The sequence below is a fragment of the Macaca nemestrina genome, chromosome 17, assembly GCF_043159975.1.
Source record: "Macaca nemestrina isolate mMacNem1 chromosome 17, mMacNem.hap1, whole genome shotgun sequence".
Taxonomy (NCBI): domain Eukaryota; kingdom Metazoa; phylum Chordata; class Mammalia; order Primates; family Cercopithecidae; genus Macaca; species Macaca nemestrina.
Window position 1 is genome coordinate 18827048 of NC_092141.1, and position 18236 is coordinate 18845283.

Genomic DNA, 18236 nt, shown 5'->3' on the forward strand with positions numbered 1-18236 from the left:
CACAGATTTAGCTATTCTACAATGTGTGTCTGTGTATGTGTGAATATATATATACAATGTGGTACACCACAAGTTCACACAATTTATCAATTAATTTTTTTAATTTCAAAGATTTTTTTGACTAATATACAACCCAACTACAAGTTTAAGAGTATTCTAATTAGATGTCCTTTGCAACACCTGATTTTGTTAGTCTTTTCTGTATTCTGGTTAGTGGGTAATGTTATTACATTTTTATTTATTTTGGTCTTCTAATTATTAAAAGGCCTGAGACCATTTTCATATATGTTTATTGAAAAAATATATAATCAGGCTGGGCACGGTGGCTCATGCTTTAATCCCAGCACTTTGGGAGGCCAAGCCGGGTGGATCACTTGAGGTCAGGAGTTGGAGACAAGCCTGGCTAACATAATGAAACCCCGTCTCTACTAAAAATACAGAAAAATTAGCCAGGCGTGGTGGCGGGCACCTGTAATCCCAGCTACTCGGGAGGCTGAGGCGGGAGAATTGCTTGAAGCTAGGAGTCGGATGTTGCAGTGAGCCGAGAACGTACCATTGCACTCCACCTGGGTGACAAGAGCGAAGCTCCATCTCAAAAAAAAGAGAAGTAGCCGGGCATTGGTGGCGCGAACCTGTAATCCTAGCTACTTGGTTGAAAGGCTGAGGCGGGGGAATCGCTTGAACCCGGGAGGCGGATGTTGCAGGTGAGCCGAGAACGCGCCATTGCTCCTGGCTGGGTGCAAGAGCGAAACTTCGTCTCAAAAAACCAAGCCAAAACAAAAGAAAACAAAAAAGAAAATGTACATAATCATATTTTCAGGGATCTGTGCAATTTTTTTTTTTTTTTTTGGAGACGGAGTCTAGTAGCTCTGTTGCCGGACTGGAATGCAGTGGCGCAATCTGGTCTCACTGCAACCTCCGCCTCCCGGGTTCAAGTGATTCTCCTGCTTCAGTCTCCTGAGTAGCTGGGATTACAGGCACGTGCCGCCATGCCCAGCTAATTTTTGTATTTTTTTTGGAGATGGAGTCTCACTCTGCCGCCAGGCTAGAGTGCAGTGGCGCCATCTCGGCTCACTGCAAGCTCCACCTCCCAGGTTCACGCCATTTTTTTGCCTCAGCCTCCCGAGTACCTGGGACTACAGGCGCCCGCCACCATGCCCAGCTAAAGTTTTTGTATTTTTAGTACAGAAGGGATTTCACCATGTCAGCCAGGATGGTCTTGATCTCCTGACCTTATGATCCGCTCACCTGGGCGGATCCCAAAGTGCTGGGATTACAGGCATGAGCCACCGCGCCTGGCCAAGACTGCTGTTTAATTCCCAAGGCCGGCCAATGTGGTTTGAGCATGTGCCACAGCCTGTGCTCTGATTGATGCCCCACATTCCTGTGGTTATCCAAAAGAGGCCCTGAGACTCACAGTGGCCATTATTAATACTCTGAGGTTGCAGCAGCAGTGGCAGCTGAAAATCTACAAGCGTCGGAAGAAAGAGGAACCACAACCATCACAAACCTGGAGGGCTTGGTGGACCCCCTGGATCCATTGACTGCCTGTTTCTCACTTTGACTGAGGCCTGCCTCCTGAATGATGATGGCTATTTAATATGAATGAAAGCAGACCCACTGTGTACCAACATGTACCTGTGGCTGTAGGCTCCCCAAACAGCAGTGAGTCCTACTTGTCATTGGCCCTGGAACAGCCTCCATGGGCCTGGGTCAACAGAGGGTAATGCCTGAAGGCTCCTACCCATAGTACAAGGTGTGCGGTAATGAGGAGCAGCTCCTCAGCCAACTCCAAGAGCTGGAACTGGGTGAAGATTTAGTGCAAACGCTCCAAAAATAGAGCATCTTGCTGCTGGAAGGTGGCCCTTTCAGCAATCTGGGAAGTCATCCAGCGAGAGAGCGTTTCCATGCATACTTCTGCCAGTATTTGTTCCCTAGCTCTGCTGTCTCATGATCCAGACCCGGCCTATAAATTAGCCTTACGTATCATAAGGTTACCTGTTTTAGAAAACTCAGGTTGTGCAGGCGACACATCCCTCCCTCACCATATGGTGTCTCTGGTGCCCAGCCGTTATCCTCCCTGGTTCCTGCTTGGACACTTGGAATCAAAGTGGTGTGAACTGGCCTCCACCATGCTGACTGCTGCCAAAGGAGACACTTTGAGGCTCTGAACAATTCCGGAAGCAATGCAGAGGCACATTTGTTCTTTCCCCCTCATCTTCGAACTGGCTGAAAATGCGTTCAAGATTGCTACTCCCACTAACAGTAGTACTGACAGCACCCTGCTCAACGTGGCCCTGGAACCTGGGCTACAGGTGATGCGGATGACCTTATCAACCCTTAACTGGAGACCCCGAGAGATAGTACAATGCTTGGTGACCCGTGCTACAGAAGTGGGTATCTCCCACCTCCCTTTACCCCCAGGGGAAAGGAGTTTCTATGCCCTACTCTTGGGACGGGACAACGAATCCATGGAGCTCTCATATTCCTATTCTTGATGGCCTAAGAAAGGAGGGCGCTGCTGGTAGGAGAAGATGGCCTCTGTTCAGCCAGCCCAAGTTCTGTCCTCACTGCTTTAACCAACCATATGCTGACGTCAGCAGCACTTTGACCCTCACATCAGAGACACGTCTAAGAGAATGAATTTTCAGCTGCCAATACTCAAGTGCACCCTTGGGAGGTAGTGGGCCTGGTGGTTTTGTCCCCATCCCTGTCCATGCTTGTGGGAAACCCCAGACACCTTGGAGGATCATGACCCTTTCTAAAGCCCAAAGGCCCAGGACAAGATTCTACCCTGAGAGGCCCCAGTTCAGCTAGAACCCCTGGCAGATCAGCCACTCTGGCCTCGGGGCAAGCAAACCCCAGGCTCTACTGCTCCATCCTTGTGAGGGGCTAAGAGCACCTGCAGAAACCTTCAACCCTCTGGCCTGGGGACGGAAGGGATAGGAAGAGACCCCAAGCAGGGTCTGGCCATCTGAGATGCTTCTCTTGCCCTGGTTTGCCTCAGATCATCTCAAGGTTGCTGAGGAGGAAGGAGAACTCATCTCTGCTGGCCAAGTTGAAACCCCACACAGTAATCTGAGCAGACCTGAATCAGGACCCAGATGGCCACGGCTGAGCTCAGGCACTGGCCTGACAGGTGTGTGGGCCCCAGTAAGCATCTTGCAGAGCTGGGACACACTCTTCACCCCTACTGAGGCTACTAGTATTGTAGCTGCCACAGCCGTATCCCACACCACTATCCTGCGCCTCAGTCTTGACTATCCACAGCAGGAGGAACTGGCTAGCTGTGCTTGCACACTGGCCTTGCAGTGTGCTATGAAGCATCCACAGAGCTGTGCCCTGTCATCAGCCCTTACACTCTGAGAAAGACCACATTGCCTTTGAGGCCGCCTGCCAGATTGCCACTGCGGCTGCTGCCGGTGGCATGGCCCATTCCCAGCTGTTCCCCATTGCCTGCTACATGCAGCTCTGTGGCTGCAGCTCCACGCCTTCAAGCTGGCCTCATTGGCCATGAGCCATCTTAACCTGGCTCTTAACCGGGATACCCACGCAGGCATCAATGATGTGCTCTGAGTTTGTGCCCTCAGCCACTGTCTGGGCAAGAATGAGCTGGCAGTTCTCATCTCCCTGGTGGTGAAGAGTGTGCACATTGCCATGGTGCTTTCAGACATCCTGTGTGTGAGGTTGCACGGTGACTGCACTTGGCCTGGTCGGCATCCCAGGCCGCCACAGCTCTGGAAAGCTCATCTCCACTGACAGCGCTCCATTGAGCCGGTTGCTGATGCCATCATCAATGCTTACATCAACACCCCACACTACACCTAACACACATCAGCCATTGCCGGTATGGACAGTTCATTGGGTTTCTAAGCAAGGCTCAGGAGACTTTCCTGCTGCCCCAGGATGTCTACCTGCAATTTGCCCAGTTCATCGACAATCTCAAACAGATCTACAAAGGTAAGAAAAAGCTGATGCTGCTGCTTCGAGAGCCCTTTGGCTGAGAAAGCAGATAGCTCACTGGCCCGGCAGCCTGGGTCCCCAGGAAGTATCAGGTCAGGTCAAAAACACTGAAACATTTGTCCACCCTGACAGGACTCTGAGGCCCTGTGGCTGAGGCCAAAGGACCACAGGGCTAAGGATGGGGAGAGTCCAACTCCAGTCGATATGCGTGTCTTGGCAAGCTTCTCACTACAGCCCACTGTTCATGGAGAAGCTGGGCCCTGCAGATCGACCAGAAACCCCATGATATGTCACCTTCTGTCCCTACGTCCTGCGTGTCCTGGGCATTGGCGCTGTCTCCCTTGGCAAACACAGAGCACTGTTCCGTCTCAGAGATTGCTGAACCAGAAAAACAGATGCATTTATGGTACTGTAAATACTATAGTATATGTGTTGCCAACTACTGTAAAGTCATAAATATTTATAATTCTGGTTCTGATTTGATGGGCCCTTGAGGTAGCTGTGGGTGGAGGATATGCTTATTGTCTCAGGAGACTCACAGCCATTTCTCAGGTTTCCCTTGCAGAGTGTATGCCCTTCCCAGTGGGACAGTGGGGATGCCAAGGAGAAAAACGGCCAGTTAGAAAAAATCCCAAGACTAGTTTATGCAGCATCTCTCACCTGCAGACAGGGCATTAATAGCCCAGTGGTGGGTGAGTGGCAGAGGCCAGGACTGGACTTAGACGTTTGCCTCACAAAGCCGTGAGGACTCTGAAACTCCTGCCCCGCCTCACCCAGCCTCGCCAGGAGTCTGCTGAGCACCTTTGAAACAAGTGCAGGGAAAAGATGAAGGTCTGGGAAGCCTCTGAGCTCACAATATTCATCTACATTGATCACCTTTGTGCTAGAGAGTGTGTGTATCTGTATGACTGAGTACATGTGTCTATGTGCATAGATATAACTGCACATGCCTGTCTGTATGTGCACATTACATCTTCATGCTCATCTATGTCTGTTCTATGACTGCGTACCTGTGTGGATATGTGCACACTGAACTGTGGGTCTGTGTGTGAGGATGTAACATTTGCATACATGTGAGGATGCATATCAATGTGTAAGTGCTCTCATGTTTTGCATGTTTAGTGTGTGTGTATCTGGGCACACACGAGCACATGTGTAGAAATATGTGTCTGTGTGTATGCTTGCTCTCCATGCATCTGTATTTTTATATGTGTAACTGAGTGTATTTCTACATGTAGGCATGACTGCGTGTTCATCTTTGAGGATCTGCATGAATGTGTCCTTTTTGCGAGATTTCTCTTGAAGGGGTGGCCTGCCCCTCCACACCTGTGGGTGTTTCTCGTTAGGTGGAACGAGAGACTTGAGAAAAGAAATAAGACACAGAGACAAAGTATAGAGAAAGAAAAGCGGGGGCCCAGGGGACCGGCGCTCAGCTTACAGAGGACCCACGCCTGCACGGCACCGGTCTCTGAGTTCCCTTAGTATTTATTGATAACTATCTTTACCATCTTAAAGATAAGGGAGTGGCAGGACAATAGGATCATTGTAGGGAGGAAATCGGCAGTAAGACATATGAACAAAAACCTCTGTGACATGAATAAGTTTAAAGGAAAATGCTGTCCCTTGAGATGCATATGCAAACATCTCCATAAACCTTTTAGCATTATTTCAGCCTATCACATGAGGAGAAACCTTGGACGATACCTAGCTTTCCTAGGCAGAGGTCCCTGTGACCTTTGGCCGTGTATGTGTCCCTGGGTAGTTGAAATTAAGAGAATGGTGATGACTTTTAACCAGCAAGCTGCCTTCAGGCACTTGTTTAACAAAGACACATCCTGCACAGCCCAAAATCCATTAAACCTTGAGTCACCGCAGCACATGTCTCTTGCAAGGACAAGGTTGGGGTAGGGTCACAGATTAACAGCATCTCAAATACAGGACAAAATGGAGTCTCTTATGTCTACTTCTTTCTATATAGACACAGTAACAGGCTGATCTCTCTTTCTTTTCCCCACATTCTCTTCCCATTTGTCTTAAACCTCTCTCACCAGCTAAATGTTTATTCCCCATCTCTGTGCCTCCTGTATTCATTCTCTCTCACCAAACAAGCTTCTAAGGACCAGTCTCCCTCTGCCACCAGATTGGCTGCTTTCACTGCACAGTTCTCTTCTCGCCCCGTACTTGCTTTCTTCCCCTGCCTTTCTTTTCTTTTCTTTTTTTTTTTTTTTTGAGATACAGTCTCACTCTGTCGCCCAGGCTGGAGTGCAGTGGTGCAATCTCAGCTCACTGCCAGCTCTGCCACCCAGATTTACGCCATTCTCCTGCCTCAGCCTCCAGAGTAGCTGGGACTACAGGTGCCCACCACCATGCCCGGATAATTTTTTGTATTTTTAGTAGAGATGGGGTTTCACCGTGTCAGCCAGGATGGTCTCCATCTCCTGACCTCATGATCCACCCACCTCAGCCTCCCAAAGTGCTGGGATTACAGGCCTGAGCCACCGCTCCCGTCCCTTCCCCTGCCTTTATACCTCAAATTTCCTCTGCCTGCTTTTGTCACAGTCTCATTGCTTGCTGACTTGGAGGCTAGGGCTGGTCTGCACTGAGCCTCTCCCTTCCTAATTTCTAGCCCTAGTCAGCAGCCCTGTCTTAGCTCTGGCTGACCTCCACAGGGAATCATCATGTTCCTGCCACCTTCCTGACCCCTCCGCTCACCCTGGAATTGTTGTAGGAGATAGCAAGGGCATTCAGAAGAGTCAGTTGGTTACCAGTGCCTTGGTGTTTACTCTTTTATGTCCTAGTTCCTGAGCTGGGGGTGGGGTTTGATAGGGAAGGGTTAGTATAGGTAGAATGTGAACTAAGAACTTCTCCATCTGCTTTACTTTTTCTTTGGTTGACAAACTGTCACCCTTTTCTACTGCAAGCTGACCAAGTTGTATTTGCCGTTTGTGACTACTCAAGTCCTACTGCCCAGCCAAGGGCCCTTACAACGTCTCAGCCCAATGGGCTGGCTAAAAAGAGAGACAGAGAGAGAGAGGGAGGGGTCACTCTCATTTTTGTATCACAATTGCCCTTCTTTTTAGCAAGTGGGTGAACTCACAGTGCTTTTCTATGAATAAACCATGGATCACATGAAAGATCATTTTTCTTAAAGAAAAAAGATTCCCCAAACCCAGAGGGGACCAGCAAATACTTAATAGAAGATTATAGATTTCCTGTGAGTGCATATGACTCGGGGACACCTGATTCTGTAAAGCAAATGTTATGGTCCTCCTCAAATTCATGTGCTGAAGTCTAATTCTATGTGATGGAATTTGGAGGTGGGACCTTGGGAGGTGATTAAGTTCATGAAGGCAGGGACCTCATGAATGGAATTGGCGCCCTTATCAAAAGGACTGCAGAGAGCTCCCTCATCCCTTCTGTCATGTAAGGACACTGTAAAAGATGGCTGTCTATGAACCAGGAAGCCAGCCCTCTGAGGACAAGGAATCTGATGACCATTTGACCTTGGATTTTACCATCTCCAGAACTGTGAGAAATCAATTTCCTATGCCACCTAGTCTATGGCATTCTGTTTTGATACCCAGATTAGCTAAAGTACCGTGTCAACTTGCATACATAATTCTTGGAAACTGTGATGTCAAATCCTTCATGGCAAAAGGTGATTGATCTGCCGGAGACATGAGCCTACATCACCCCTCTTTCCACAAGAAACCAGAGAGTCAAAACAGGCAAGAGTAGGTCAAGGTTTTTTTTTTTTTTGAGACTGTCTCTTGCTCTGTCTCCCAGGCCGGAGTGCAGTGGCACAATCTCGGCTCACTGCACGCTCTGCCTCCCGGATTCATGCCATTCTCCTGCCTCAGCCTCCCGAGTAGCTGGGACTACAGGTGCCTGCCACCATGCCAGCTAATTTTTTTTTTTTTTTGTATTTTTGTAGAGATGGGGTTTCACAATGTTAGCCAGGATGGTCTCAATCTCGTGACCTTGTGATCCACCCACCTCCGCCTCCCAAAGTGCTGGGATTACAGGCGTGAGCGATTGTGTCCGGCCGGTCAAGGCCTTCTAAAAGCCAGACCTGAAAGGTTTCCAGTAACTGTTGACTCGATGGTAATTCAATCACACGAACAACCACAACAAAAGACACAACTATCAGAGATTTTCAGGATCGCCTCAAAAGCACCATCTAACATGAGGGAGTTCAAAAAGGCACGAAGTTTCATGAATCAAACTTTATTGAAATGTAGTTCCATCAACTTATAATTCTAATAGTATTAATAAATGCTAGGGCAGGTGGTGGCACGGAGACCCTGGGGCACAAAGACAGTCTTTAAAACTTTGCTTGCTCTACCCTTTGGAGCCTCCTGGTCCCCTCACCCCCTGCCGGCCTTTTAAGAGCCCATCCTGGGCAGCACTTCAGGGGCAAACAGCCTGGATGCCCAGTTGCAGGCAGACATCCGTGCCCGGAGGAGGAGGCCGCCTCTGAGTGCAGGAGGAACTGCTGGAATTCTTCCTCCCAGCCTCCTCTTCATGCTCTCCAGCACCTCCTGCACCCAGATAGACCCCACCAGCAGCAGGAGAATAAACAGGCCCTGCAGCAGCAGGACTGCGGCTCTAATGAATGACACAAGCCTCTCTCCAAACCCAGGCTCTCTACCTCCGTGGTTGCCACCGTGCCCAGGACTAGGGGCAGCATAGGAGCTCCTGGCTGGGGCCGTGCTGGTCACCCCCTCCCTGCCGCCTCTCTCTCTTGCCACATGTTCAACTTCAGGGCTAAGGTCAGTGACTACAGTAGGTGCCGTGATTTCAGGCAGCTCCTCCTTGGGTTGGTCCTTGGCTGGAGCTCCCTCCACCTCCAGCGCTGTCTCTGGAGGGGGCTCTTCCCATGCTGGCTCTGGCTCAACAGCTGGTGCTGGAAATGCTTCTATTTCTGCATATGGAGTAAGAGCTGAAAAAGGAGAAAGGGTCACCAGCGTCAGTCACTTTCCACTGCAATTTCCAAACACAGAAACAACCTCCCTGAATTTAAAGGAGTTCCAGCCCCTAAACACCGACCCCGCAAAATCTTCCAGACTGCAGGCCACCTCACCATGTGCCTCTGCCTCCATGGGCTCCCGAGTCTCCTCCTGGAGGAGGGCAGTGTGCAGATGCAGCCCCGATGGGATCTCTGGTGTGGCCTGGCCCACTAGGGCCTGCCCCGGGCTGCCCTGTGGTACCCGGGTGCGCCTTCTTACAAAGGGCCACAGGCGTCTGGGGTGAGGGATGAGCCTTCTTCGGAATCGTCGGAAAAGGCTCTCACTCCCTCCATTCCTGAAGCAGCAGCCTCTCGAAGTGGGGAAGCAACACGAGAACATCTTGCTCTCTCGAGCGTCTCCCACCAAATGAGCTGGTTACTGGGCTGACTCTAGGATCTGGGCGCCTGGTTACCAGAGTTCTAAGTTCTGTTTCGATGTGTCATTAAGGAAGTGAGGTCGCTTCTTTAAGGTTCTGTCCCCTCGGCCCCTTCCTTCCATAAGAGCTACCCAGGACTCCACTAGGCTGCTGACTGCTCACCCTCCCTCCAGGACACCTCCTTACCTAGACACCATTATGTCCATCCAGGGCCTGCTTGGACACCTGTGCCTGATGTTCACCGGGGGCTGGATGTCCTCCTCAGGCCTGATGTCCACCTAGGGCCTGATGTCTGCCTTGGGCCTATGTCCCTCTTGGGGCCTTGTGTTCTGGTGACTGTATCCCGCTGGGGCCTGATGGCCTACTGGGTCTTGTTGTTCACCTAAGGCCTTGTGTCCACCTGGGGACTGGTGATCACCTGGGCACTGGGTGTGCACCTTGGGTCTAATGCCCACCTGGGGTCTACGTATCCACCTAAGGCATGGTGTCTGCCCGCGGACCGAAGTCCACATGAGTCTGGTGTTGAACATGGGCCTGCTGTCCACCTAGGGCCTCGGTGTTCATCTGGGGTCTGATTGTCAACTTGGGGCCTGGTGTACACCTTGAGTCCAGGGTTCACCTGGGGCCTGGTGTCTGCCTGGAGGACTGGTGTCCTCCTGAGGTATGGGGATCACTGGAGTCCAGGAGGTTGAGGCTGCAGTGAGCCCTGATTGCTCCACTGAACTCCAGCCTGAGTGACAGCATGAGACCCTCTCTCAAACAAATAAATAAACAGAAAACCACACAAATTATGTAGCTATATAAAAATATTTTCCTTCCTTGTAACCTTATTCTACAAACTTTTTTCTATTCTTTATTTAATTTATTTTTTAAAACTTTTTGTTAAAAACTATGACACAGCAACACACTTTCTCCTAAGCCTAAGCAGGGTCCGGATCATTAGTATCACTGTTCTCCACCTCCACATCTTGTCCCACTGGAAGGTCTTCAAGGGCAGTAACACGCATGGAGATGTCATCTCCTATGATAATAATGCCTTCTTCTGGAAACCTGAAGGACCTCCCTGAGCCCGTTTCACAGTTAACCTTAAAAAAAAAGTAGTAAGCATATACTCTAAAATAACAATAAGAAGTATAGGATATTAACTACAGAAAGCATTAACATCATTTATTATTTTCATGAAGCATTATGCACTGTACATAATTGCATGTTCACACCCACATCACCACAAACATGTAAGTAATGCGTTGCCCTGTGACATTATAACACCTATGATGTCACTAGGCGACATTTCCATCATAATCTTATGGGGCCACTGTCTTACGTGTGATTCATCATTGACAAGAATGTCATTATGCAGTGCAGGACTATATTTTGAAAATGGTACAAATACACTCTAAAATACATGAAAGATGGAACTTTAGGGCAACGAAAGACATGGAAATTTCATTTTATGCCTTATAAGGAGAGTAGACATAAATGTCTTTAAGGTTTGAGGTGTTGATTAGTTGGATTTAGAGAGATTAGGGAGGAATGGAAAGGAATAAAGAAATGTTATTTTTTTCTGTGAGCCTCAGAAAGTTACTTAATGTGGAATCATTGAAATTGCTGCTGCTTTGATTATACAGATAGATGATAAATAGATGATACATCAACAGAGATAGAAATGGGGTGAGAGAGAGAGAGAGAAAGAGAGATTTGATAATGATTCTTCACTTGACCAAACTTTAGTCAGGCTCCTAAACCTTTTCCTGGGTTCATCTGTATTTCCTTGTAAAAGCGGCGTTTAGCAGGAAACCCCACCCTGGATGTCTCATCACCCCAGATGTCTGATGGGGCTCCTCATCCCATGCCATTTTATGAACATAATGGAAATCGCTGTGTTTGGGGATTGCTTCCCATCTCATTCCATCTTCCTGGCAATTCCTTCAGTGGGGGTTGGAGCGCTGACTCTTGGAGGCAGAGTGCTGACCTGGATCCCCTGCTCTGAGCCCAGGGGCCTTGGCTGTTCTATCTTCTCTACATCTCTTGTGTCTTGACCTATAACATGAGAAGATTAATAATAAATGCCTGTTATGAATTAATACATGTATGCGACGGCTGGCAAGATGGCAAAATAGAAAGAGCTCGCAGCGAAATCAACGCAGAAGGTGGGTGATTTCTGAATACCAACTTCATCTCACTGGGACTGGTTAGACAGTGTGTAAAGTCCATGGAAGGCAAGCAGAAGCAGGGTGGGGTGTTGCCTCACCCAGGAAGTACAAGGAGTGGAGGAACTCCCTTCCCTAGCCAAGGGAAGCCTTGAGAGACGGTGCCGTGAGGAATGGTGCACTCTGGTCCAGATGCTATGCTTTTCTCACGGTCTTCACAACCAGAGACCAGGGGATTCCCTCAGGTGCCTACACCACCAGGGTCCTGGGTTTCAAGCACAAAACTGGGCGACCATTTGGGCAGACACTGAGGTAGCTGCAGTAGTCTTTTTTTCATTCCCCAATGGTGCCTGGAATGCCAGAGAAGCAGAATCATTCACTTCCCTGGAAAGGAGGCTGAAGCCAGGGAGCCAAGTGGTCTAGCTCAGCAGATCCCACCCCCATGGAGCCCAGCAAGCTAAGATCCACTGGCTTGAAATTCTTCCTGCCAGCACAGCGTTCTGAAGTCAACCTGAGGTGCTAGAGTTTGGTTGGGGGAGGGGCATCCACCATTACTAAGGCTTGAGTAGGCGATTTTCCCCGGACAGTGCTAAGTGGGCGGGGAAGTTTGGACTGGGTGGAAATCACCACAGCACAGGAGAGTGGCTGTGGCCAGACTGCCTCTCTAGATTCCTCCACTCTGGGCAGGGCATCTCTGAAAAAAAGGCAGCAGCCCCAGTCAGGGGCATATAGATAAAACCCCATCTCCCTAGGACAGAGCACCTGGGGAAAGGGATGGCTGTGGGTGCAGCTTCAGCAGACTTAAACGTCCCTGCCTGCCAGCTCTGAAGAGAGCAGTGAATCTCCCAGCACAGCACTCGGCCTCTGCTAAGGAACAGACTGCCTCCTAAAGTGGGTCCCTGACCCCTGTGCCTCCTGACTGGGAGACACCTCCCAGCAGGGGTCCACAGACACCTCATACAGGAGAGCTCTGGCTGGCATCTGGCAGGTGCCCCTCTGGGACGAAGCTTCCAGAAGAAGGAACAGGCAGCGGTCTTTGCTGTTCCGCAGCCTCCTCTGGTGATACCCAGGCAAACAATCTGGAGTGGACCTCCAGCAAACTCCAGCAGACCTACAGCAGAGAGGCCTGACTGTTAGAAGGAAAACTAAAAAACAGAAAGGAATAGCATCAACATCAACAAAACGAATGTCCATTCAGAAACCCCATCCGAAGGTCACCAACGTCAAAGACCGAAGGTAGATAAATACACGAAGATGAGGAAAAAACAGCACAAAAAGGCTGAAAATTCCAAAAACCAGAATGCCTCTTCTCCTCCAAAGGATCACTACTCCTCACCACCAAGGGAACAAAACTGGATGGAGAATGAGTTTGATGAATCGGCAGAAGTAGGCTTCAGAAGATAGGTAATAACCAAGTCCTCCAGGCTAAAGGAGCATTTTCTAACCCAAGGGAAGGAGGCTAAGAACCTCAAAAAAACGGCTAGAGGAATTGCTAACTAGAACGACCAGTTTAGAGAAGAACATAAATGACCTTATAAAGCTGAAAAACACAGCACAAGAACTTCATGAAGCATACACAACAATGAATAGCCAAACTGCTGAAGCAGAACAAAGCATATCAGAGATTCAAGATCAACTTAAGGAAATGAAGCATGAAGACAAGATTAGAGAAAAAAGAATGAAAAGGAACGAACAAAGCTTCCAAGAAATACGGGACTATGTGGAAAGACCAAACCTGTGTTTGATTGGTGTATCTGAAAGTGACAGGGAGAATGGAACCAAGTTGGAAAACACTCTTCAGGATATTATCCAGTAGAACTTCCCCAACCTAGCAAGACAGGCCAACATTCAAATTCCAGAAATACAGAGAACACCACAAAGATACTCACCAAGAAGAGCAACTCCAAGACACATAATCGTCAGATTCACCAAGGTTTAAATCAAGAAAAAAATGTTAAGGGCAGCCAGAGAAAAAGGTCAGGTTATTCACAAAGGGAAGCCCATCAGACTAACAGTGGATCTCTCTGCAGAAACCGTACACGCCAGAAGAGAATGGGGGCCAATATTCAACATTCTTAAAGAAAAGAATTTTCAACCCAGAATTTTATATCCAGCCAAAGTAAGCTTCATAAGCGAAGGAGAAATAACATCCCTTACAGACAAGCAAATGCTGAGAGATTTTGTTACCACCAGGCCTGCCTTACAAGAGCTCCTGAAGGAAGCAGTAAACATGGAAAGGAAAAAATTGGTATCGGCCACTGAAAAAACATACCAAATTGTAAAGACCATCAACACTATGAAGAAACGACATCATCTAATGGGCCAAATAACCAGCTAGTATCATAATGACAGGATCAAATTCACACATAGCAGTTTTAAACTTAAATGTAAATGGGCTACATGCCCCAAATAAAAGACACAGACTGGCAAATTGGATCAAGAGTCAAGACTCATTGATGTGCTGTATTCAGGAGACTCATCTCATGTGCAAAGACACACATAGGCTCAAAACAAAGGGATCAGCTGGGTGTGGGGGCTCACGCCTGTAATCCCAGCACTTTGGGAGGCCGAGGCAGGTAGTCACGAGTTCAGGAGATCGAGACCATCCTGGCTAACATGGTGAAACCCTGTCTCTACTGAAAACTACAAAAAAATTAGCTGGGTGTGGTGGTGGGCGCCTGTAGTCCCAGCTACTTGGGAGGTTGAGGCAGGAGAATGGCATGAACCCGGGATGCACAGCTTGCAGTGAGCTGAGATCGCACCACTGCACTCCAGTCTGGGTGACATGGCAAGACTCCGTCTCCAAAAAATAAAAAATAAAAAAATAAAAATAGATAAAGGGATAAAGGAATATTTACCAAGCAAATGGAAAACAGAAAACAAGCAGGGGTTGCAATCCTAGTCTCTGATAAAACAGACTTTAAACCAATGAAGATCAAAAGAGATCTAAAGAAGGACGTTACATAATGGTGACGGGATCAATGCAACAAGAAGAACTATCCTAAATACATATGCACCCAATACGGGAGCACCCAGGTTCATAAAGCAAGTTCTTAGAGACCTACAAAGAGACTTAGACTCCCACATAATAATAGTGAGAGACATGGGGTGGGCGTGGTGGCTCAAGCCTATAATCCCAGCACTTTGGGAGGCCGAGACTGGTGGATCACGAGGTCAGGAGATCAAGATAATCCTGGCTAACACGGTGAAACCCTGTCTCTACTAAAAAATACAAAAAACTAGCCAGGCGAGGTGGTGGGCACCTGTAGTCCCAGCTACTTGGGAGGCTGAGGCAGGAGAATGGCATAAACCCAGGAGGCAGAGCTTGCAGTGAGCTGAGATCAGGCCACTGCACTCCAGCCTGGGCTACAGAGCGAGACTCGTCTCAAAAAAAAAAATAATAATAATAATAATAATAATAATAATAGTGGGAGACTTTTAACACCCCACTATCAGTATCAGACAGATCAACAAGACAAAATTAACAAGGATATTCAGGACTTCAACTCAGCTCTGGACCAGGCAGACCTAATAAACATCTACAGAACTCTCCACCCCAAATCAACAGCATATACATTCTTCTCAGCACCACGTTGCACTTATTCTAAAACTCACTACATAATTGGAAGGAAAACACTCCTCAGCAAATGCAAAAGAACAGAAATCATAACAAACACTCTCTCAGGTCACAATGCAATCAAATTAGAATTCAGGATTAAGGAACTCACTCAACACTGCACAACTGCATGGAAACTGAACAACCTGCTCCTGAATGACTACTTGGTAATAACAACTTTAAGGCAGAAATAAATAAGTTCTTTGAAACCAAGGAGAACAAAGATACAATGTAGCAGAATCTCTGGGACATAGCTAAAGCAGTGTATAGAGGGAAATTTATTGCACTAAATGCCCACAAGAGAAAGCAGGAAAGATCTAAAATCAACACCCTCACATCACAATTAAAAGAACTAGAGAAGCAAGAACAAACAAATTCAAAAGCTAGCAGAAGACAAGAAGTAACTAATATCAGAGCAGAACTGAAGGAGATACATGAGAAACCCTGTAAAAAGTCAATGAATCCAGGAGTTGGTTTTTTGAAAAGATCAACAAAATAGCCGGGCGTGGTGGCTCAAGCCTGTAATCCCAGCACTTTGGGAGGCCGAGATGGGCGGATCACAAGGTCAGGAGATCGAGACCATCCTGGCTAACACGGCGAAACCCCGTCTCTACTAAAAACACAAAAAATTAGCCGGGCGAGGTGGCGGCGCCTGTGGTCCCAGCTACTCGGGAGGCTGAGGCAGGAGAATGGCGTGAACCTGGGAGGCGGAGCTTGCAGTGAGCTGAGATCTGGCCACTGCACTCCAGCCTGGGCGACAGAGCGAGACTCCGTCTCAAAAAAAAAAAAAAAAAGATCAACAAAATAGATAGAGTGGCTAGCCAGACTCATAAAGAAAAAAAGAGAGAAGAATCAAACAGACACAATAAAAAATGATAAAGGGGATATCACCATTGATTCCACAGAAACACAAACTACCATTAGAGAATACTATAAATACCTCTATGCAAATAAACTAGAAAATCTACAAGAAATGGATAAATTCCTAGACACATACACCCTCCCACGTCTAAACCAGGAAAAAGTTGAATCCTTGAATAGACCAATAAGAAGTTCTGAAATTGAGGCAGTAATTAATAGCCTACCAACCAAAAAAAGTCCAGGTCCAGATGGATTGTATCAGAGGTTCAAAGAGAAGCTGGTATCATTCCTTCTGAAACTATTCCAAACAATAGAAAAAGAGGGACTCCTCCCTCACTCATTTTATGAGGCCAGCATCATCCTGATACCAAAACCTGGCAGAGAAACAACACAAAAAGAAAAATTCAGGATGCGAAAATCCTCAATAAACTACGGACAAACCAAATCCAGCAGCACATCAAAAAGCTTCTCCACCACGATTAAGTTGGCTTCATCCCTGGGGTGCAAGGTTGGTGCAACATATGCAAATCAATAAACGTAATACGTCACATAAACAGAACCAATGACAAAAACCACATGATTATCTCAGTAGATGCAGAAAAGGCCTTTGATAAAATTCAACGCCCCTTCATCTTAAAAACTCTCAATAAACTAAGTATGGATGGAACGTATCTCAAAATAATAAGAGCTCTTTATGACAGATCTGTGGGGAAAAGAAAGAGAGATCAGACTGTTACTGTGTCTGTATAGAAAGAAGTAGACATAAGAGACTCCATTTTGTTCTGTATTTGAGATGCTGTTAATCTGTGACCCTACCCCCAACCTTGTCCTTGCAAGAGACATGTGCTGTGGTGACTCAAGGTTTAACGGATTTTGGGCTGTGCAGGGTGTGCTTTGTTCAATAAGTGCCTGAAGGCAGTATGCTTGTGGAAAGTCATCACCATTCTCTTAATCTCAAGTACCCAGGGACCTCTGCCTAGGAAAGCCAGGTATTGTCCAAGGTTTCTCCCCATGTGATAGCCTGAAATATGGCCTCGTGGGAAGGGAAAGACCTGATCGTCCCCCAGCCTGACACCCGTGAAGGGTCTGTGCTGAGGAGGACTAGTATAAGAGGAAAGAAGGCCTCTTGGCAGTTGAGATAGAGAAAAGCATCTGTCTCCTGCCCGTCCCTGGGCAATGGAACATGTCCGTGTAAAACCCGATTATATGTTCTGTTTACTGAGAAAGGAAAAAAACCGCCTTAGGGCTGAAGGTGGGATGTGCTAGTGGCAATGCTGCTCCTTATGCACTAAAAAGGTTTATGGAGATGTTTACATATGCATATCAAGACACAGCACTTTTCCTTAAACTTATGTCACAGAGATCTTTATTCATATGTCTTACTGCTGACCTCCCTACGATGATCCTATTATCCTGCCACTTCCCTTTTTCTAAGACGGTAAAGATAATGATCAATAAATACTGAGGGAACTCAGAGACCGGTGCCGGTGTGGGTCCTCTGTATGCTGAGCGCCAGTCCCCTGGGCCCACTTTTTCTTTCTTTATACTTTGTCTCTGTGTCTCATTTCTTTTCTCAAGTCTCTCGTTCCACCTAACGAGAAACGCCCACAGGTGTAGAGGGGCAGGCCACTCCTTCACAGATCCACAGCTGATACCACACTGAAAGGGGAAAAGCTGGAAGCATTCCCTTTGAAAATCGGTACTAGACAAGGATGCCCTCTCTCACCACTCCTATTCACCATAGTATTGGAAGTTCTGGCCAGAGCAATCAGGCAAAAGAAAGGAGTAAAGGGTATTTGGTCTGGCACGGTGGCTCACACCTGTAATCCCAGCACTTTGGGAGGCCGAGGTGGGTGGATCATGAGGTCATGACCAGCCTGGTCAACCTGGCAAAACCCCATTTTTATGAAAAATAATCCCAGCTACTCGGAAGGCTAAGGTAGGAGAATCACTCGAATCTGGGAGTCATGGTTGCAGTGACCCTTGATGTCGCCACTGCACTACAGCCTGGCAACAGAGCGAGACTCCGTCTCAAGAAAAAGGAAGGAAGGAAGGAAGGAAGGAAGGAAGGAAGGAAGGAAGGAAGGAAGGAAGGAAGGAAGGAAGGAAGGAAGGAAGGAAGGAAGGAAGGAGGGAAGGAGGGAGGGAGGGAGGGAGGGAGGGAGGGAGGGAGGGAAGGAAGAAAGGAAGGAAGGAAATGGGAGGATTGGGGCCATATATCATCTTTACATTCCTAATGTCTACCGTAAAGCAGTGATATA

At 47.7% G+C, this 18236-nt stretch overlaps 1 protein-coding gene and 1 pseudogene across 1 annotated transcript; one reads left to right on the top strand and one right to left on the bottom strand.

Annotated features, from left to right (window-relative positions):
• Positions 1-1935: 1935 nt before the first annotated feature.
• LOC105491099 (zinc finger SWIM domain-containing protein 5-like) lies at positions 1936-4049 on the top strand (annotated as a pseudogene).
• Positions 4050-8174: 4125 nt separating this feature from the next.
• Positions 8175-9941, bottom strand: LOC139359319 (CMT1A duplicated region transcript 15 protein-like protein). Its single transcript, XM_071081940.1, has 2 exons — positions 9047-9941; positions 8175-8905 (listed from the first exon to the last, which is right to left on the bottom strand). Exons 1-2 carry the CDS (start codon positions 9309-9311, stop codon positions 8349-8351), a joined length of 822 nt encoding a protein of 273 aa, XP_070938041.1. The 5' UTR covers positions 9312-9941; the 3' UTR covers positions 8175-8348.
• Positions 9942-18236: the final 8295 nt, after the last annotated feature.

Excerpts from the sequence above, each read along its gene's own strand:
- LOC139359319 (XM_071081940.1), bottom strand. The coding sequence starts at position 9,311 with ATGTTCTCGTGTTGCTTCCCCACTTCGAGAGGCTGCTGCTTCAGGAAT. Across the intron at positions 8,906-9,046 it reads CATGGAGGCAGAGGCACATG|CTCTTACTCCATATGCAGAA; the intron begins GTGAGGTGGCCT and ends CTCCTTTTTCAG.